Source organism: Podarcis erhardii (genome assembly GCF_964252035.2).
Source record: "Podarcis erhardii genome assembly, chromosome: 11".
Classification (NCBI taxonomy): domain Eukaryota; kingdom Metazoa; phylum Chordata; class Lepidosauria; order Squamata; family Lacertidae; genus Podarcis; species Podarcis erhardii.
Window position 1 is genome coordinate 30,329,317 of NC_138501.1, and position 21,618 is coordinate 30,350,934.

At 40.9% G+C, this 21,618-nt stretch overlaps 1 protein-coding gene across 1 annotated transcript in view; it reads left to right on the forward strand.

Annotated features, from left to right (window-relative positions):
• The window catches only part of MAP1B (microtubule associated protein 1B), a 67,134-nt gene extending 51,068 nt beyond the window's left edge, over positions 1-16,066 (forward strand). The window contains exons 5-7 of the mRNA XM_081881165.1: positions 1,926-8,199; positions 11,534-11,772; positions 13,243-16,066. Coding sequence (XP_081737291.1) covers positions 1,926-8,199; positions 11,534-11,772; positions 13,243-13,398 — 6,669 coding nt within the window. The 3' untranslated portion in view covers positions 13,399-16,066. The remainder of the gene's footprint in view (positions 1-1,925; positions 8,200-11,533; positions 11,773-13,242) is intronic.
• The last annotated feature ends 5,552 nt before the right edge of the window (positions 16,067-21,618 follow it).

Below are 21,618 nucleotides of genomic sequence, written 5' to 3' on the forward strand. Positions count from 1 at the left end.
TTTTTAAGTATTAGCTTCATGCAAACTATAAATCTGCTGGACAATCTGCTGCTACTTACTGGAATATTGCCCACGAAAATATACCTTATTAAAGAGGTATACTGATTGCTTTGACATGAAGTCTCACATTGTTTCTCTTCTTAGCAACAAACAACCCAGCCACCTATTTTATGACCCTGGCCAGTTTTTTCTAATTTAATATGCTAATTTCTTTTATCAGATGTCCACTTTGCAATCCTTGAGGCAGGCTACTTCAGGATTCTGTCTCAAGGACATACACATATTTGTTTTGGAAAAAATGAGAAGCAACACTGAAAGAAAATGAAATTTGAAAAAGTTGCAGGTCTGCTGATACCCCAGTTTTGCATACTAAAAATGAGGATGGCTTCCATTATCAATATGTCATAACATTTAAAGGAAAAACCTAGATCATGTCTTATAAATGCTTCTGTTGGATTATATTCTAGAAAACCTGGTGCCTTTTATTGGCTTTCCTCTTGTATCTTGCAATGTTTATTCTCCTGAGTGTTTGCTACTCTATTAAATAATAGTGTTTTGGCTTCTCTGCTTGACATTTGGATAAGATCTATTTATATCCCATAAGATGGTAATATACGCAGTTTTAGTGACATATGAAGACAAAACATCTGTTCAGTCGTCTTTATTTTATTTTGTTACTATTTTCTTTTTATATAGATGTTGGGTGGATTATTTCTCAGGAGCAAAGCATCTGCTCTATGACTTTCATAACAGTTTCTTTCAAAATAAATAATTAAAAAATACTATATATTAAAATACATAACAAGTGCTTGAATCTCCAAAGGAAATAAATATGTGCTTATGGTTATTTATAGTCCTTTTCCATTCTGCTAGCTAATTAAATTTGTGGGCCAGGATTCTTGGCATGACCAATTAATTCCTTGATCTAAACCATCCCTTTAGTGTACTGAATTTTTATTTTATTTTATGGCATTTGTCTCCTGCCTTTCTATACACATAAGCAGAGCAGCTTATAACCATAAAACAATAATCAAACAGCAATGAAGCAACAAGCAATTATTTAATGCAATAAAAAAACAAGCATTGTGCTTCTGATTATCAGTCGCTGGGCATCGCAGGAGGGGGGAGAGTGTTATTGTGATCAAAAAATTATGAAAAAATACTAAAAGCAGCAACCAGCAATAAAAGAAATATAAATACCCCCCAATGCCCACTAGAATAATGCCAGTTTTACTGCTCCTCTAAAAGCAAGCAAGGATTGGGACAGGCATACCTATGGGATGGGGCAGCGATGCTCACCTGACCTGTCAACAGCACCATGGCTTACTGGGGTGGAAAAGGGCAAGGCGGTGATGAGGTCTTCATGGTGCAAGAACACAGAGCCAATCCTGTATTCCTACTTGCACATTTGTACCTCTCTCTCCCACTAAATCACAGCAGTACTGGTGGCAGGAGATTAGGTAAGTGCCACCGCCCTGCCCCACCAACTGAAACTATCTATGTCTCTTGCCACCTGCCAGTCATCTGAATCATAGCCTCCTCTAAACTGTCTCTTGAATCCACTTCTTGGTGTGCACTACACACACAACCCTGAGATGCAAGTTTACTCGTTCATTTAAATGAAGAAAACAGCAATGTGTGCACAGGTATGCATGTCCAAGTGCTTCCTCTGTTGTAGTAAATGGAGAATCCATTGGGGGAGAATTCATTGCAGCTACTGGAATCTGAATGAATAAGAAAAATGTATTTTTAAAAAATATTTGAGCACGGTCCTGCCTTTCTTCTTCAAATAGAGTACGTTAAGAAGTCTTCCTTCTTTTGAGGCTTTAGGGAGTCCTGAGAACTGCCTTTTAGTTTTATAAAAAGTGACTACAATTTAGTGTAAATTGACGCATAACATTCCCCTTTATGTTTTGCAACCCCAGATTGGAGAGTTATTGAGCACGACTCATCCTGCCAACAAAGCGAGCTTAACACTATTCTGCCCTGAGGAAGGGGATTGGAAGAATTCAAACCTAGACAGACACAACCTTCAAGATTTCATCAACATTAAGCTAAACTCTGCCTCTATCTTGCCTGAAATGGAAGGACTTTCTGAATTCACAGAGTACCTGTCAGAATCAGTGGAAGTGCCATCACCTTTTGATATCTTGGAGCCACCAACATCAGGAGGTTTCCTGAAGCTTTCAAAACCTTGCTGTTACATTTTCCCAGGTGGAAGGGGAGATTCTGCATTATTTGCAGTCAACGGATTCAACATGCTCATCAACGGGGGGTCAGAAAGAAAATCTTGTTTCTGGAAACTCATTCGACATTTGGACAGAGTGGATTCGATTCTGCTCACCCACATTGGAGATGATAACCTGCCAGGGATTAATAGCATGTTGCAACGGAAAATAGCTGAATTAGAAGAGGAACAGTCTCAAGGCTCCACTACCAACAGTGACTGGATGAAAAATCTAATTTCACCTGATTTAGGAGTTGTATTCCTTAATGCCCCTGAAAGCCTAGGAAACCCCGATCCTAATTTTCAGTTAAAAAGAAGTGTAGAGGAGGCTTGCTTTACCCTGCAGTACTTAAATAAGCTGTCTGTGAAACCAGAGCCTCTTTTTAGAAATGTGGCAAACAGCACTGAGCCTATTATCCTTTTCCAAAAAATGGGAGTAGGGAAGCTTGAGATGTATGTGCTCAACCCAGTCAAAAGCAGCAAAGAGATGCAATATTTTATGCATCAGTGGACGGGTACAAGCAAAGATAAAGCTGAGCTGGTGCTACCAAATGGTCAGGAGGTAGACATCCCAGTTTCCTATTTGACTTCCATCTCATCCTTGATTGTATGGCATCCTGCAAACCCTGCTGAAAAAATAATCAGAGTTCTTTTCCCAGGAAACAGTACCCAATATAGCATACTAGATGGACTAGAAAAACTCAAACATTTAGACTTTCTTAAGCAACCAACAGTTACACAGAAAGACCTAACGGGTAACATGGTGAGCCCAGCAGTAAAACAAACTAAACTGAAGCAGCGAGCCGACAGTAAGGAAAGTCTTAAGCCGGCTGCAAAATCCCTGTCTAGCAAGACAGTCAGAAAAGAATCAAGAGAGGAGGCGTCTGACACAGGGAAGACTAGTCCACCTGAAAAGACTCAAAGGGTAGAAAGTAAAGAAAAAACAACCACAAAAAAGGACAAACCAGCAAAAGCTGAGACTAGGCTTTCTGTGACAGAAAAGGATCTGACAGCTAAGGAACAGCAGCTGGCAAAATCTGAAACAATTGAAAAACAAGCAGCAGATGTCAAACCAAAAGTAGTAAAGGAGAAGCATGTGAGAAAGGAAGTGAAAGTAAAATCTGAGGAAAAGCAAGAGGAGAAAGAAAAGCCAAAGAAAGAGGTGTCTAAGAGAGAAGAAAGGATAGTGGCTAAGAAAGAAGAAAAGCCTAAAAAGGAAGATACCAAGAAAGACGTGAAGAAAGAATCTAAAAAAGAATCAAAGAAAGAAGCTCCCCCAAAAGAATCTAAAAAAGAAGAGAAAAAGGAGAGCAAAAAAGAAGAAAAGAAGGAGCCCAAAAAGCTTCTCAAAGAAACAAAGAAAACATCTGCCTCTCTGCCGGAGTCGAAAAAGACTACAACAAAGCCAAAGCCACAAAAGAAGGAAGAATCTGTCAGGAAAGAAAGTGGGCTTGTTGGGAAACCAAAAGAAAAAGTTAAAAGCAAGACAGCAAAGAAAGAGATCAAGGTTGCCGAAACGCCGGCTGCAGTGGCTGCTTTGGGAGCTGTGGCTGCCACGGTAGCAGCTGTAGGTGTTGCAGCTGCTGGAAAAGAACTCGAAGCGGAGAGGTCCCTTATGTCTTCACCAGAAGATTTAACCAGAGACTTTGAAGAACTAAAAGCTGAAGAAGTTGAAGTAGTAAAGGAAACAAAGCCTCAGGTAGAGATAATAGAAAAAGAAGGCAAGTTAACTGATATAGAACAAAAGGATTATGAAGTTCTGAAAGAAAAAACAGAAGGGCCTGCTGATTCTCCTGATGAAGGCATAACTACCACTGAACCTGAGGGTGAATGTGAACAAACTCCTGAAGAGCTGGAGCCTGTAGAAAAGGACAGGGTTGATGACAATGAAAAGTTTGAGGATGAAGGAACAGGTCTTGAGGAATCTTCTGAGGCAGGGGACTATGAAGAAAAGGCTGAGACAGAGGAAGCCGAAGAACAAGTTGTCAATGAGGAAGAAGAGGCACCACTAGGCCTCAGAAAACAAGACCTGAAGGATAAAATAGAAAATGGGGAGAGTGAAAAAGAAATGGCTGGAGCATTTGAGCATGAAAAAGCTAAAGATTTGAGATATGATGAAAAAGCAGAATTTAGAGCAGAGGGTGAAGAGCGAGACGAAGAACATGTAGATGAAATGGTTGAAAAGGCAGAAACAGAAGAGAATGAGGAGGAAGACAAAACTGAGGATGTCAGAGATGAAGATGAAACTGAAAAAATAGAAGCTGAAGAGGATTATGTTATGGCTGTGGTGGACAAAGCAGCAGAAGCTGGTGAGATTGATGATAAATATGGCATGCACCTAACCACTCCAGCTAAGTACTCAGAACCTCCATCTCCTGCTAAAGAACCAGCATCTTCAATCCATGATGAAACGCTACCTGGTGGTTCAGAAAGTGAAGCAACTGTTTCAGATGAAGAAAACAGAGAAGACCAGCCTGAGGAATTCACTGCTACTTCAGGTTATACCCAGTCCACCATTGAAATATCCAGTGAGCCAACTCCAATGGATGAAATGTCAACTCCAAGGGATGTGATGAGTGATGAGACTAATAATGAGGAAAGTGACTCCCCTTCCCAAGAATATGTTAACATTACCAAGTATGAATCAACACTGTACTCTCAAGAAGTTACTAGGACTAAACTTTCTCCCCTTCCTGATGCTTTCAATGGGCTATCTGAAGGATCTAAAACTGATGCTACTGAGGGCAAAGACTATAATGTTTCAGCTTCTACAATTTCACCATCTTCTTCCTTAGAGGAAGACAAATTTGGCAAATCTTCCTTCCAAGATCTGTACCGCCAACGAGAAAGTGAAGTCAAGAGTACTAGTAAACTAGAAATTTCAGAAGCTTTGGATGACAAGCATAGCCCAACTAAGAGTCCAGATGAAAGTCCAACCCCTCTATCACCTGTTGCTAAAACACCTCTAAGCGAACGTAGTGTGAACTTTTCACTGACTCCTAATGAGATTAAAGTGACATCGGAACCTGCAGCTCTCACAGCACTCTCTGAAAAACATGAAACCCATGAAGAGCACTGCCCCAGTCCCGATGATAAAACATTAGAAGTAGTGTCCCCTTCCCAATCAGCTGCTGGTAGTGCTGGACACACACCATATTATCAATCTCCCACAGATGAAAAATCAAGTCAACTTCCTTCTGAAACTACTGGAAAAGCAGATGCTTCACTCAGTTTTGAAGTTAGTGATACCAAAGATAACATTACAAAACACAGACTAAGCCCAATGGATGAACCAGTGCCTGACTCTGAATTGCCTTCTGAAAAAGTGCTCTCACCTTTACGAAGCCCCCCACTGATTGGTTCAGAGTCTTCCTATGATGCATTTTTGAGTGGTGATGTAATATCTTCTGCTAGAGAAACTGACAGTCCCTTTGAAAAGAAGAGTGAAAGAGATGGTTCTCCTTCACAGAAGAGCCCAGTTTCTGATGCTGCTTCTACAAACCTTTTCCAAGAACAGCAAGTTGAAAATGATGTACAGCTTTCACCAACAAAATTGGACTTTGTCCTAGAAAAGAAAAAGGATGACTTAGAAACTTCAGAAACTCAGCCTTCATTGGTTTTGGATGAAAGGAAGCTAGGAGAGGTTTCTCCTACACAGGTAGATATTAGTCATTTTAGTTGTTTCAAAGAAGACACCAAGATGTCGATCTCTGAAGGTACAGTCTCTGATAAATCTGCAACACCTGTTGATGAAGTTGTAGCAGAAGACACTTATTCACATATTGAAGGAGTTGCCTCTGTTTCCACAGCATCTGTCGCTACTAGTTCATTCCCAGAACCAACCACTGATGATGTATCTCCTTCACTGCATGCTGAAGTTGGATCCCCGCATTCTACTGAAGTAGATGATTCTCTTTCTGTATCTGTTGTTCAGACACCAACAACATTTCAGGAAACAGAAATGTCTCCATCTAAAGAGGAGTGCCCAAGACCTATGTCCATTTCTCCCCCAGATTTCTCCCCTAAAACAGCAAAATCAAGGACACCAGTTCAAGATCATAGGTCTCCTGAGCAATCAACTATGTCAGTAGAATTTGGGCAAGATTCTCCTGAGCAGTCTTTGGCAATGGACTTCAGCAGACAGTCTCCTGAACATCCAATAGTAGGTGCTACTATGCACCATATATCTGAAAATGGTCCAACTGAAGTCGATTATAGCCCTACAGACATGCAGGAGCACCCTTTTGCGAATAAAATATCACCAGTGGAACAAGCATGTTTTGGCAATGACAAGGATATTTCTGAGATTATTTCAGTATCTCAGATAGAAGCTTCGCCCTCTTCCTCCTCTGCTCATACACCATCACAGGCAAGTTCTCCACTACAAGAAGAAACTATATCAGGTGTCACTCAGCCTAGTGATATGCCCTTACATTCTGCATTTCCATCAGAAAAAGTGAACAGCCTTGGAGAAAAACTTTCACCAAAATCTGATTTATCTCCACTAACACCACGGGAATCTTCTCCTCTATACTCACCTGGTTTTTCAGATTCACCTCCTGTGATGAAAACAACTGCCGCTTGCCACTCACCTCCATTATCATTGCACATGTCCCCCGACAAATCATTTGGTTATCATACCTCAATAGTTGAAGACCCTTTAACAAAACATAGCCAAGAGCTTTTAGCCTTTACGGACCAGGAAGACATTCAGGAAACAACCAGATCGCCTGAAGCTCTTCAATATTCTTATAATGGAACTGGAAAAACCACCAGATCACCTGAGGCTGTTAGTTATTCCTATGACAAAACAGAGCACACCACTGGATCCCCTGAAGCTCTTGATTATTCCTATGTTGCGACAGGGAAAACCACCAGATCACCTGAGGCTGATAGTTACTCCTATGAAACAACAGAGAAAGTCACCAAGTCACCAGAAGCCTTTGATTACTCCTATGAAAAATCCACCAAATCATCTGAGTCTGTCAGCTACTCTTATGAGACCACTGGAAAAACACACATATCTCCTGAGGCAGTCAGCTATTCTTATGAGACCCCTGGGAAAACTAGCAAGTCATCTGAGACTGTCAGTTACTCTTACGAAGTGAGTGGGAAAGCCATGAGATCCCCGGACACTGCTAGCTACCACCATGAGGCTGATAAGTACTTTGTTTCAGAAAAACCAGAAACCCGTCAAGATGTTGATTTGTGCCTCGTTACATCTTGTGAATACAAGCATCCCAAAACAGAACTTTCTCCTTCCTTTATCAACCCTAACCCCTTGGAATGGTTTGCTAGTGAAGAACAGTCTCAAGAGCAAGAGAAGCCGTTGACTCAGTCTGGAGGAGCACAGCCGCCTTCAGGGGGGAAACAGCAAGCGCGCCTGTGTGGAGAAACTCCTCCAACCTCCGTCAGCGAATCTGCCCCATCACAGACGGATTCAGACGTGCCGCCCGAAACAGAAGAGTGCCCTTCTATTACAGCAGATGCTAACATTGACTCGGAAGATGAATCTGAAACTATTCCAACAGATAAAACCATTACATATGAACACATTGACCCTCCGCCAGTCCCCATGCAAGATCGCAGTCCGTCGCCTAGACACCCTGACGTCTCCATGGTAGACCCAGAAGCATTGCCTATCGATCAGAACTTAGGCAAACCATTGAGGAAGGATCTGAAAGAAAAGACAAAGACGAAAAAGCAGGGCACTAAGACCAAGTCTTCCTCTCCTTCCAAGAAGAGCGACGGCAAATCAAAACAGGGGGCTTCACCAAAGCCTGCTGGCTTGAAGGATTCGCTGGATAAAGTTTCCAGAACAGCTTCTCCAAAGAAGAAGGAGTCTGTGGAGAAAGCTGCCAAAAATGTCTCTACTCCAGAGATAAAATCTTCCCGTAATGAGGAGAAAGATAAGGAGACAAAGAATGCAGCCAACTCTACAACATCGAAGTCGGCAAAGACCGCAACTGCAGGTAAGACGAAATGGCAAGGTTAATTCCAAAGAGCAGGGGAGGGGGAGTCTCCAGCCCTTGGGCCATACATTGGGCAGCCAGCCCCGCCCATCTGCCCCACACTTGACGTCATGTGCAGGCAGAGATGTGGCTGCTAAGTGCAAAATGAGGCGCCTCAAAGTGCACTCCTAATTGTGTGCTTTCAAGCAGAAAGCATGCTTTGGCTCTGCTTCTCATCTGCTAATGGCTCGTCTGTGCTAGCGTGATCCCTGTGGGGAACTCTCTGACACAGTAGATGGCTTCAGGCAGCAGACTTCAGCTCTTCTTCCCATCAGCCACTGGTAAAGCCTCAGATACTTCAAAGCATGACATGGGGCTCTTTGCAAGCCCTGCATTGTGCTTTGAAGCCTCAACTTCAGAACTTCAAAACACCCATTTGTTTGTTTTCACTGTGACTGACAGGTGGGCAGCCCCACCTGTCAAATATGGCCTTGCGAAGCTAGGAGCAGAGAAGGATCTGGCCAGAAGGATCTAGTCCTACCCTAGATGCAGCACTTGTTTGCTTCAGCTACAGATTCAACCTATGTTGTGAAACGATCATCTAAAGAGAACGTAGCTATGATAGCGGGCCAGTTTGCACATAATGCTAAGGCAAACTAAGGCAAACTGCAATCATGAGGCATCCTGGAGCAAAAATCATGGCTTTTCCCCTTCTCTCCCAGTCCTGCTGCTGCCATGCTACCCAGAGCATGGCATGACTTGGCTTAGCAATATGTGTGAACATATGTGTTCATGGTTTCATCCACTCCAAACAAACCACAAGTTGTAGCCAAGATTGGCTCTTTGCTTACTATTCGTGACTTATTTTGCAGATACATAGCATGAGCTCAGATTTGCATGTAATGCTAAGTGAAACCATGGGCTGATTTGGGGTATTGAAGCAGCAGGGAAGAGCAAAGTGGCTGTTATTTTACCTCTGGGCCCAGACATGCTTGATTGTTCACAGTTATCTATGGTTTGGCTTAGTTTTAAGTATGAATTCTGTTGCCTGTTTTTTGTACCTATGCTTATACATTGGTTATTAAAAACAATCATTTCACATATGCAACCATAAACCTGCTTTTGCTTTCCATAATTTTGATGCCATCCATTGTACAGTTTAACAGTATTTTGATCAAACGTTAATTATTCATGGATATTTGTTTATCCATTTGTTATTGAAGAATGACTGAGAATAGATCCAGATTTGACATGGCAGAAATGCTTGCTATGGATATATTATATTATTATTATTATTATTATTATTATTATTATTATTATTATTACTACTACTACTTATTTACTTACTGTGTAATGCCATAGAGTTTGGACAATGTGCTGCTACATTTAACATCTGTGTAGGCTCCTATGTCTGCAAATTACACCCTCCTCTGTGAAAAGGGAATTATATTATAGCCGCTTTTATATTCCCCTTTATAGTAAATGGGTAGGGGCATAGCTTTTTCCGATTGTTTTAATTCAGTCCTGAATAACAGGTTGGACTGGGAAGACACACAGAGGCTCAAAAGCAGACACGGCTGCTTCCCAAAATAGTGATAGAAGTTGAATGTTGTGGTCAATGCACATACAGGTGTTTGAAGCTAAAGGTGTATTACTCACACCTTAGGCAGTAAAAATGCTGCTGCTATGGTTTACATTGTGCTAGTAAAATCTGTTCCAGAAAGAAGGAAAGGCTTAGATACCATGTACATTATTGTTACTTCGGAAAGAATAAGGGTCCAGTTAGCAGGTAAAAGGTTTCTGAGAATGCCTTGACCTATAACATCCCTTATTGTAGAAATGAAACACTGTGTACATTTTAGGCAGCCAAGCAACTGGCTACAAGAAAAGGTCCAGAGGTGCCCATCAAAGAGTTTGGTATTGTATTGATTGCTAGAAGAACTATAGTGAAAAGTGAGGAAGGTGGAATGTGTATAAGAGCTATTTCTTGTTTACAGAGTGAAGCCTATGGGCAGATCTTCCTGAATTTTCATGAATGCCTAGAACAGTAGAAATAGCAAAAAGATGGCTACATGCAAGCATACACATAGATGTAATCCATGTTCATCATGCACTCCCCTGGTGCCTTAGCTCATATTTTCTGAAAGAACTGTAAGCATTAGAAGCTGCTAATTGTCAGCCTTTTAAAAAACCAAACCAAACCAGAATGGCTTTCCCATTTTGCCTTTGGTATCCTGCCTTTTTTGCAGAACTAGCACTGCAGTTAGCATGTGCTATTGCTTCTGTATATCCTATCTCTGTTAGCCTTGTATTACCAGTTTCTTTTTCATGAATGGAAGAAGTACAATGGTAGCACAGTACTGTGGTAGCACAATACCCAGCCAGTCCTGGCTTCATTTTGCATATTCTCCTATGCTGTATTTGATTAGCATCCACTGTGATACTGAATCTCCTAGTATTTCTACTTCTTTATATAGGAAGCCATATACTGATTCCCATTCCCCTTCTTGTTTAATTTTTGGGGAGTGCTGTTGTGCAATAGGAGCATTAAACAACAACAAAGATGAATAACATGAGAAATTGCATAATGTTGAATTGTGGCTGGTGAGAATGAGTACTTGACCTCACAAACTTGGAAGGTGCTGAACGTAAACACAACCTACATCTTTTGAACAAGTTGAGCAACTGATCTCCTGATTTCTTCCTGGCCGCTTTCCCAAAAGTTCTTTTTAGAAAATCTTACTTTCAGTTCTTAAACGCAGTTGCATTGCTGCTCTTATATATCTTGCAAGGTGCTACTGTTCTGCCATGGTTTTGCTTAGAGCTCTCATCATAATGGTCTGGGTCAACCTTTTCCTGGTTCCAACATCTGAGTGACCTTTCAGCTGGCATTTGGGACAGTAGTTCTTCCAACTTGAAAACTGTATAATAGAAGGACCTCCTTCAGGAATTTCCCAAAAATTTTGATGTTCCATAAATTCTGTTGAAGAATCCTATTTTTTAGAATGACAATTTAATAATCACAGTTTCTGCATGACAATTCTTGAATTAACCAATCCTATTACATGATACAAAGTACCTGATCATGAGGGTTTAAAACAAAACTATATAAGAACTGATCAGGTATATTTTCCCCTCTTGTTCTCCTCACTAAGCAGTCTTTGATTCTTTAACTGTAATATTTTAGCAAATCTTTTAAGAGTCAGTAGTATTCATTGGAGAATATGTGTTCCACAGTCAAAGTGTGACAAGCTAGTTCTGTCCAACTTTAAATTACGTGTTTTCTAAGGTCACATTTTCTCATCAATAACTCAGACAAGACCCTTGTGTGTGTTTGTGTGCTTTTTTTTTTAAGGACCTGGAAATGTAAAACAAACAAAATCTATAGCTGTGCCTCCCGGACCTCCTGTGTATTTGGATCTGGTCTATATTCCCAACCACAGCAACAGCAAGAATGTCGATGTAGAGTTTTTCAAGAGGGTGAGGTCATCCTACTACGTGGTGAGTGGGAATGATCCGGCTGCTGAAGAACCGAGCAGGGCTGTCCTGGATTCTCTGCTGGAGGGCAAGGCTCAGTGGGGAAGCAACATGCAGGTAGGCTCTCCAGTATTTGTGAATTAAAATCTGAAGAGATAAAAAAATGACAAGGAACTTTGAGAAATCTCCTAAAACAAGATGCTGAGAGGTGCCTCATATTTGATAACAAGTTTCTTCAAGCTTTTTCTGGTCACAGTGAGCCTCTTGCATGCCATGGTAAAACCAGAATGCATGGTTTATCATTACTATAAAGATCACTCCCATGGAAAAACAAGCACGGACTTAGCATTGTTTCTGAGTCAGGAATCATAGTTTATTTCTCCCAAACAAACCATGGTTGGCAAAACAAGAACAAACCTTGGCTTCACATGGCAATTCAATTGGAGGAAAACAAAGCAGTCTTTAGTTGAGTTGTCAGGACTTCTGCTTTGCTGCTCTGACCCTGCTAGTAGAGGATCAAGTTAGCAATTGTCTGTGTGTTCACTGTAAATCAATAATTATGGTTTACCATGGCATGTGAATACAGCCAGTGGGGAGGAAAGTGTTCTCATAAGCTCATGATTTAAAACAACAACTAGAGCTATATTGAAAATTGTTTTTTCTCTTAATCTTCCACAGTTTGTGTTAATTACTAATCATACATTTTAACTGACTATTTGCATATTACCAAAACCTTACTGTAGGTGCCTTTTTCAGACTTTGAATGATGTTTAAGTGCAGAACTAGACGCAATGTGGTAGTCCCATGTCTTCAAATGCAAGGCATACCCAATTTTGTGTGTCTACTATATATTTTAATGGTTTCATGTTCTATATCCAAGATTTTGAGTATGGCTTAAGTACATCTTTAAACATTGTGCTCAATGCTTGGAAACTGGTTTTCTGTGAGCCATTTTGGGGTAACATTTCAATAACCCAACACCATGGTCAAGCTTTCTCAACTGGATTAATAGGCCTCTGCCATGAGTGTGTCCTTCTATATTATTTTATTTTTAGTTCATTTGCTGTTATTTTCTGCTTTAACTATTTTTACTGTGTTGTGTAGATTGCCTCAAGACACACATGCAGAAGGTAATTAATTAACAATTATAATGGGCCGAGGCCAGTTATGGAGAAGCAGCTCTTCCGTGGATGGGGCTAAAGATGCCCTCAGCCATACAAAAATGTGATAGTGTTGCACATCATGTGTTCAGTATTTTGAAAAATGTGGATATGTAGAACTTAGTGCCTAAAATGTCAGAGGCTCCCATTTCACAATTGTAGAGGTTGAAGTTCTATACTGTACCCCAAGTAGTCTCTGTCTTGTTTACATAAGGACCATATGCCTTGAGATAGAGTTTAGATTTCTCAACATCTCAAAATCCACGTCTTCTGATAAATGTTTTTGTCGCACCTAGTTGCTACTGGTGTTAGCCACAGAAGTATTCTTTCCAAATGGGGGCCAGTATTCTCAAGACTTGCTCACACATTAATACCGCCTTCTGTTTGATCTTAATGTGTCCTCTGTTCTCGTATTCTTGTATTGCAGGTGACCTTAATCCCTACCCATGATTCGGAGGTGATGAGGGAATGGTATCAAGAGACCCATGAGAAACAACAGGACCTTAACATCATGGTACTGGCGAGCAGCAGCACTGTTGTTATGCAAGATGAATCTTTCCCTGCATGCAAGATTGAACTGTAGAAAAAGAAAAAGAAAAAAAGCAATGCATCACAACCTTAAACTTTGTTTCCAGACATTCTTCAATTTGAAAACACCTTTTCTAATGTAACCCATCTAATTCAGCTGCCGAACTATATATATATATATATACCTGCCAAATGCTATACTGTGATGCAAGTCACTAATCTTTTTTTTCCAGTCTTTTGCTGATTGCTAAGGGAAATAACAGTATTCCCACCATAGGGTTCAAATTACTGCAAAACCTGCAGATTCTGGTTCATCTCCGCTGAACAGTTGGAAACCATGCACTAGCAAACACTGCTGACTTCTGCCAGGTATGGGGGTGTTTGCCCTTGAGAGAAAGACAGGGAGAGAAAGCGAGAGAGAGGAGTAGAGGAGAATAAAATCATTAGTTTTGCATTACTCTCAAAGCAATCAATATATTGCTTCCTGCAGTCTGCCATCACATAAAAAAGAAAGATGTAGGTTTGCATTAGTCTGAATTACTGCAAGAGCGGGCGTTTTAATTTAGTGACAAAATTAGCTAGAAAATTACGTGAAACCGAATGTGGCTTTGAAGGGACGTAAGATACAAAACACTCACTTGCTGTTGGCAACTTCACTTTGAACATGTCATATTCGCGTCACAGAACTCTCCTAGGCAATATATGCAAGTAGTTTGAACCCCATTCGGTTTAACATGCAAACATGTTGGTCTAAGGCATGCTCCCAGTGAAAAATACATCTAGTCTACTCTTAAATTCGACAAACTTGCATGCTGAAACACCCAAGTCACACTCAAGTTTACTGAAGCAACATACCAAAGCAGTTGGGAGTACCTATGGTAGACAATTTGCCTTAGAATGTGACTTGAATGTACAAAGATACTTGATGCACTTATTTTTTAAATGCAAGATAGCAAGTTTATAAAAACATCTGTGTAGGATTATAGTTACACCAGTACAGAAGTATGCGTGTGCATGTGTGCTACTGGAAACCTCTCTGATTGGTCAAACAGCTTGGTGCTATGAATTATGCATGTAAGTTGAGCACTTCATTTGTGCACCTGAACAGCAAGCCTTTTTTTTTTTTTTTTTTTTTGGAAAGTCTGCTTTTTCTCCTCCTCCCCCTTTTCCCTTGTGAAAGAAAGGGTGCACCCGGTACCAGAAATTAACACATACAGAATGTTGCAAAAGGTTCTCTGCACTCTGTACAGTCTTTTGGAGCCTTGTCTCACCTTATTTTGACTGTTAATTTAAGAGCGAATATGGGAACAAATGTACAGATTTGTTTTTTTTTTTTTAGCTAGGTGCGAACTTTTAATAGATGAATTTTTAAACAGAAGTTTTGTTTACAGGAAAATTGCAAAGAAAAAAAAATCAGGTGAAGGGATTTTTTTTTTTAAGTAGTTTTGTAAGACAAGTGCGTAATGTTATTTTGAGGTTCTGGTGAGAATGAAGTACTGTATTTATTGAACATAGTTAACTGCCGATAATAATTTTGCAGGGAGCACACTAAAAAAATGCTATTATGTGTCAGTGATTAAAGAACCCGAGAACTAAAATGCAGGCTGGCTTCCTTTTCGCCAGGAGACTGCCTAGGTTCTGGGCTGGCCCAAGGGCACAAGCAACCCAACACTTGCTTGTGGCAATGTTTTTTTGGAGGCGGGATGTATCAACGAAAGCAGCTTATGATTGGCAGTTGCACCGCGACATTTTTTGGGATGCTGCTGCAATGCACTTCTCCAACTGTTCAGGGCTACTAGTTGGGGCAGCAGAAGAACTGGCTCTACCTACTGTAGGTTTTCCTTTCTCCTGGTACCTGTCTTAAAATTAGCTCAAGCAAGTTCGTGCTCCCCGTATTTACAGATCCCTTCCAAAAGAAAAACTAGGATTGTGTGAATGTTGCAATTCTGTGAAGGGTGCAGAAAAGCTGATTACAGAATTCAGCTTTCTGAGAATTTCAGCGCTCTTCCTCTCTTTTTAACCCTTATGGTTACAGGGAGGACCCAGAGGAGTGGCTGGCGGGAATCTCAGTACCCTGAGGAACCTTTTGCATTTTCCCAAGATTAGCAGTCAGAAAATTAATTATGCAACATAAGAGAAGTCATGCAAATGTGCATAATTTATGCATCTTGCAGAATTAAGCTTCAGTTGTCACAGAATTTGTGTTACCTTGGGGCAGAAGTTTTGATTTTTTTAAAAAGCCAACTATCACGCACAGCTTGAGGGAAGGCTACTCATTATTAAGGCAGTTGTCAAAGGGTTAGGGCATCACAGAACCTGTGGTAGTACCTGAAGCTTCATGGAAATCTTACTGGTGCTGGTAGAATATCTTGAGGACTGGGTCGCAGTTATCACTGCATATAACAATATCCATTACGCTTTATTTTGTGGTTTTGTAAGGAATTTACATGACCGCCGTAATAGGAATTCGCTTTGTTCTGTGCCAATTGTTTTTTTGCAGAATGCTTTGATTCCCTAAATAGTGGATTTTATATCGTTTTATTTTCTATTATAATTTATTTCAATGGTTAACATTGTTTATTTTTATTTTATAGATGTGTATTTGCACTGCTAATTTTTAAAAAATTATTTTTCATACTACTACAACCCCCCTTTTAATTTGGGCTGTGTTAGCCCAGTTAATGCTGTGAAATATTGTTTGTTAAATGTTTTGTGCATTTTTTTTTTAAAAAAGTTCTAATATTTTATTTTTGTTTGACTTTTGTAGCGATGCTACTTTATTTATTCTTTCACCCAGGTCATTCAAAAGCTTGTGTTCTTGTGGTCTCTTTGCTTTTATTGGAATAATATACATGGAAGCAACTAGCAGTAGTTTGGGACTCGCGTCCTTAAAAATTCCATATGATTGTGGTACGAAAGACAAAGGGAAATGTACTGTGGAAAGAGGCAGAATTTCTAAGTTAAGTGTATGTACAATGCTTCTTTCCTAATGTGAACAGCTCAAACCTAAAGAGGAATTTGCACCACAGCACAGAGTGGTTTGTCCCAGTATAGTTAAACCAGAATCCTGAAGTGGGGGAAGTTAGTTCCGCTACCTGTAATTTGAAACTGCTGGCATCATGAAGCTGAAATGCTACATAGCTGATGAGCCCTGGGTACTCCTGCCTGCCCCTTTTGCAGCTCAACACTAGCTTTTCGTAGCCCAGCTACACAGCATCTCTGATGTGGTGCATCTTGGGCAGTGCCCTCGTCCACACTGGATGAGTTAGCACAATACCATCAACAGCACATTAAGTGTGCCGATGCACTGGCCACAGTTGTTACTGCACCACATCCTGAGCTTGCCTTGTTAGCAAAGGGTCAAGGAGGATTGGCCTTTTACAGTCTTAATCCCGTTATGGATCGAGCAGCAAGTCTTGCTGAGTGCAGTGTGGCTTATTCCCAAGTAGGTCTCCAGGGTTCTGCAGCTTTGGGTCTACCAAGTTACTAACACAATATTCCATTTATCAATGAACTGTGCAGAAATTATTTGTTTTATGATCTGCCCCCCACTTTATATGTAAGCAGAAATTAAATCATTTTTAGTGGGAGAATATTTTATAAACATATTGCAAATAAATAAATAGAAGAATGCCGTTAACAGCAAGCGAGTATGTGAAAGTAGCCACTTGGCCTGTTTCCAAACAAGCTGCTTCTTTTAATTAAAAAATGAAGACTTTCTTTTAGTTCAGCCCTAAATAGCAATATTAAATGAATATGTACAAAAGAGAAGCTGCCATCTCTCCACGCCCTCCGAGAAGTGGCAGTCTTTCTAGTCATATGCACACCAGCAGTCCCATAGATTAGTTGAAATCAGCATAGCAGTGCAGTCCTATGTATGCCTAACTCAGAAATAATCCCCACTCAGTTCAAGGGGGGCTTATTCCCACATAGGTGCATGTAGGACTGCAGCCTCAATGGGGTTCAAATCCGGCCTTAACATTCCTTCACTCTAAGAACATCCTCAACCGTTCTCATGCATATTTTGTTGTAGGAACAAAAATTTAATCAGGTATTTATGTTGGGTGCACTACTTCTTCTTTTAAATGCCTCAAAAATGTTTGATAGCCCCATTCAGCTCTTGGATATCAGCAAACATTTTCCTGTATATAAAAAAAATGATACTCTGTACGGCTTCATCTCAAAGATCTCAATTGTGCAGAAGCCATGTCCCTGATCAATCTGCACACAGAAACATGCGCACAGGTCTGCAACCCAATGTGCTTCTTGAGAACTGGCTCTTAGGGGTTCGAGAACCCTCAGGAACATCTTTTCAAGGATACAGGGCGATGGAAAGTGTATGAGATGGATACCCATCCCCCCACCATGAAGGGGAGCGCCTTCCTCTTGTGCAACAATTTCTTGGATAGCCTGAGCTATCCGTTTCAGGATTCTGAATAAGATTGCAAAAGTGGGGTATAAATTTTCTAAACAAATCTGCTTTTTACGCACACACAAGTTTTCAATGGCAGCCAATTTTGGCAGTGTCGTTTTTTTATTAAAAAGAAAAACTCCTCTTGACCAAATTAATGCCTTTCTTGCCTGTGCAACTAACCTAATTGTGTTAGTTACAGCCATACACAATTAGCTTATTGACAGTCAACCAGGAAATGCCATGGATACTGATTCTGAGCTCTGCTGCTCAGCACAGATTACTAGAAGCATGGTTCAATATTGATTAGCCTAATTTTAATGTGTCAATATTTGAGTGCTGATAGCACTCTAGAAAATGATGGTATTACCCATTGGTAACATTCCCCTAGTTGTAGCCTTTATGATAGTACTATTCCATTGAATGAAATTCAGTGACTGTTTAGGCGAGATCACAGTCCATTTCCCAACTTGACAGTACAGTCCTATACATGTCTACCCAGAAGCTAATCCCCAGAGTTTGGTGGGATTTACTACTAGGTAATTGTGCATAAGATTGTAGCCTAAAATGGATCTTCTTTTGCATGCCTTTTCATCTTCATATGGTGGGTCTGGTTACAACAATTCCTACCTTTTTGATTCCATTCCCATTCTTCGTCTCTTTGAGTTATTTTTAACTTCTCATACTGTGGTGAATGGATCCAAATGTGTATATGAATGTATTTAGCTGTCTTCAATAGCTTAAGCAGTTTAGGAACCTAAAAACACTGAACTGAGAAAATAAATTTGCTGGGGAAAATTCCAAGTCTCCCTGCCCCAATGCTTCCCGCTCCAAGGAGACGCTCTGCATTATAAATTTTATGTCCTAGGCCTCTTCTTTGTCCATATGTAACCAGAAGTTCTTGCTCAGAGGAAAATAGTAGTTTTTGTGGTCTGGCATTATTAAGCAATGGGGAGGGGGGAATACAATCTTTACACTTACAGAACAAAAAGAGAGTTTCTGTAAGTGATAATATTCTCACTGAATAGTTGACAAACCACCCCAAAAACAAAACAAAACAAAACAAAACAAAACAAAACAAAACAAAACAAAACAAAACAAAACAAAACAAAACAAAACAAACAAAACAAAAAACCAGGAACAAGCAGTTCTTCAAAACGCATTTGCAAATTGTATTATTTGCCTTGTTAAAGATGCTTGCTATTTTAAAAGAAGAAAGTTCGCTGTGATTTTAACTAAATAAATAAAAATGCAGCATCTAAACCTTGAACATTTATGGGGGGGGGGGAATGCTTCTCTGCACTGAATTAGCTTTAGGAGCTCCATTCTATTCATACAAGACTGGGCTGTACTCACATTGGTAAAAGCGCAATTCTGAAGTTCCAGGATGCTTTCACATGTTTGCATGCAGCCATTTATTCTTCCAAACCATGGCGAGAAAGTCTTGTTGCTGGCTGAGAAGCTCCTCACACACTCCTCTCTCTCTTGTTCCGAATGGTCTTGTTTGTGTCGGTCTGCAGCTGTGTATGGTTTTATGTCTTATAATCCTTCATCACTTCTATTCTATCCAGTCATATCTAATGTAGAAAATTAGTTTCCAGTGAAAGTAATATGTAGTGCTTTTATGATATTTGTGTGCAATATCCCGTCTTCTGTTGAGGATATTTGATGTAAAGGAAACAAGCTCAGTTCCACAATAAAATACAAAAATAGTTATAAGTGTCAGTGTGGGTTCTTTTTGTATTTATATGAGGATGCACTTTCAACTCTCTTCTCAAATCGCATTCCTGGAAACAGCAAAGGAAAGAAAGGGTTGCAAGATGTAATTATTATGTAGCAGATGAATTCTGTTAGTAGATGTGGGAGACAAATGGGGTGTGGAGTAACCATCACAATCACAGCCTACCTGTGAGCTTCCCAGGGGCATCTGACTGGCTGCTGTTGGAAGTATTGCGGCTGTCATTGACTGGTTGGATGCAGAGGTGTGGTGGGAAGAGGGCTCAGAGCCCAGGGATTGGTGGTGGAATGACACATGAGTGGTCAGAGGAAGAAGAGGGAGCAGACTGGGAGGAGGAGGTGTCAGAATCTGAAGAGGCAACAGGCTTTAGTGAACAGGAAGAGGCTGTAGCAGAGAGCAGTTGAAACTCAGAGGCAGAAGCAGAGGCTGGAGAGGAAGTGGACCAAGAGGCAGTGATGAGGCAGGCTGCTGAAGAATCTAGGGAGTCCCCCCCCCTCATGTGACCAGCTTGCCTCCCCCACAGGTCTCCTTGAACATGCAGAGAAATGAAAAAAGCAGAACAGATTGGTTGTGCACAGACACCATCCATGACTGCTTGGGGAAAAACCCTGGAGAAGAGGCAACTGTGGAAAGGCAGGGACCTCGCAACTGACTCATTGGACAGCTACGATTATGGCTGTTATGATCAGTTTGGCACATAAAACCAGTAGCAGTTATGATGAGTTTCCCACACAAAACCAGTGGCTGCTATTTTTGGGTGGGAATAAGAAAGATTCCACCTCTCATCAGCTACAATTGGTATTATTCTCCAATATATACACTTGGAGGGGGGAGGGAGCCTTCCATCCAATCAGTTGTAATTTGGATTGTTCCCAAATTCAGGCATAAGATGAGCTGGTAAATGCTGTGAATTGCTGGTAGTGCCTGCCAGTATCTCTTTCAGCGTATGTGAGATGCCTTCTGGTCTTAAATCTATTGTTGGCCTGTCCCTGCTTAAGTAGAGAGTTCATAATCTGGATACCCTGGCTAGCAAATGTGGAATTATTTTGCGGAAGGAGTAAAGGAGCAGAGGGTTAAACCGCAATATACACTCAATTAGCTTCTGTCAACCTGATTCCCTGCAGATGTTTTGAACTACAACTCTCATCAGGCTACCTACTACAAAACATCAGGAGGACACCAACTTGCTGAAGGCTTCTAGGCATCTCTTCGAAGATTTCCAACCAAATGATGTATTGATCTCCCCTGCCTTGGCCCTGATCAGCATTGTAAGACATACAATAGAGGAATGACTGCATCTTTTGGTTCAGGGCTTTAATATTGATCATGATATGTTTGCGATGTATCTGCAAGATCTGTCAGACATTTCAAGTCTGCACTAGAGACTGCAGCAGAGCTTTCAGAAAGTGGCAATGGGGGATTTCTCAGCTCCTCCTGCTCTCTCTTCTCTCTCTTCTAGATTCTGTTCCCTCAAGGTTTTATGTCATCCCCTTTTCAATGATGAAACCACTGAGCAAAAACCAGGTGCTAACAGTATGCTGGGGACACTCAAGTTTCCTCTTTCCTTCCTCTCCTTCCTGCTCCTGAGAGCTAATTCTGGCAATCTAAACCTGTTTAAGCAAATCTAGCAAAAAAGAAAAAACCCAAGATTGTGACAAAATAGATTGGTAGCAATAAAATGTATTTGACTATCTGTCTTGCACATACCACCCTGCACCCAAAGATCTGTAAGTGGTACACAATAAAAGGAATAAAGGTAAAGGGACCCCTGACCATTAGGTCCAGTCGTGACCGACTCTGGGGTTGCAGCGCTCATCTCGCTTTATTGGCCGAGGGAGCCGCCATACAGCTTCCGGGTCATGTGGCCAGCATGACTAAGCCACTTCTGGCAAACCAGAGCAGCGCACAGAAACGCCGTTTACCTTCCCGCCAGAGCGGTACCTATTTATCTACTTGCACTTTGATGTGCTTTCGAACTGCTAGGTTGGCAGGAGCTGGGACCGAGCAACGGGAGCTCACCCTGTCGCGGGGATTTGAACCGCCGACCTTCTGATTGGCAAGTCCTAGGCTCTGTGTTTTAACCCATAGCACCACCCGCGTCCCTTATAAAAGAAATAAAAACATCT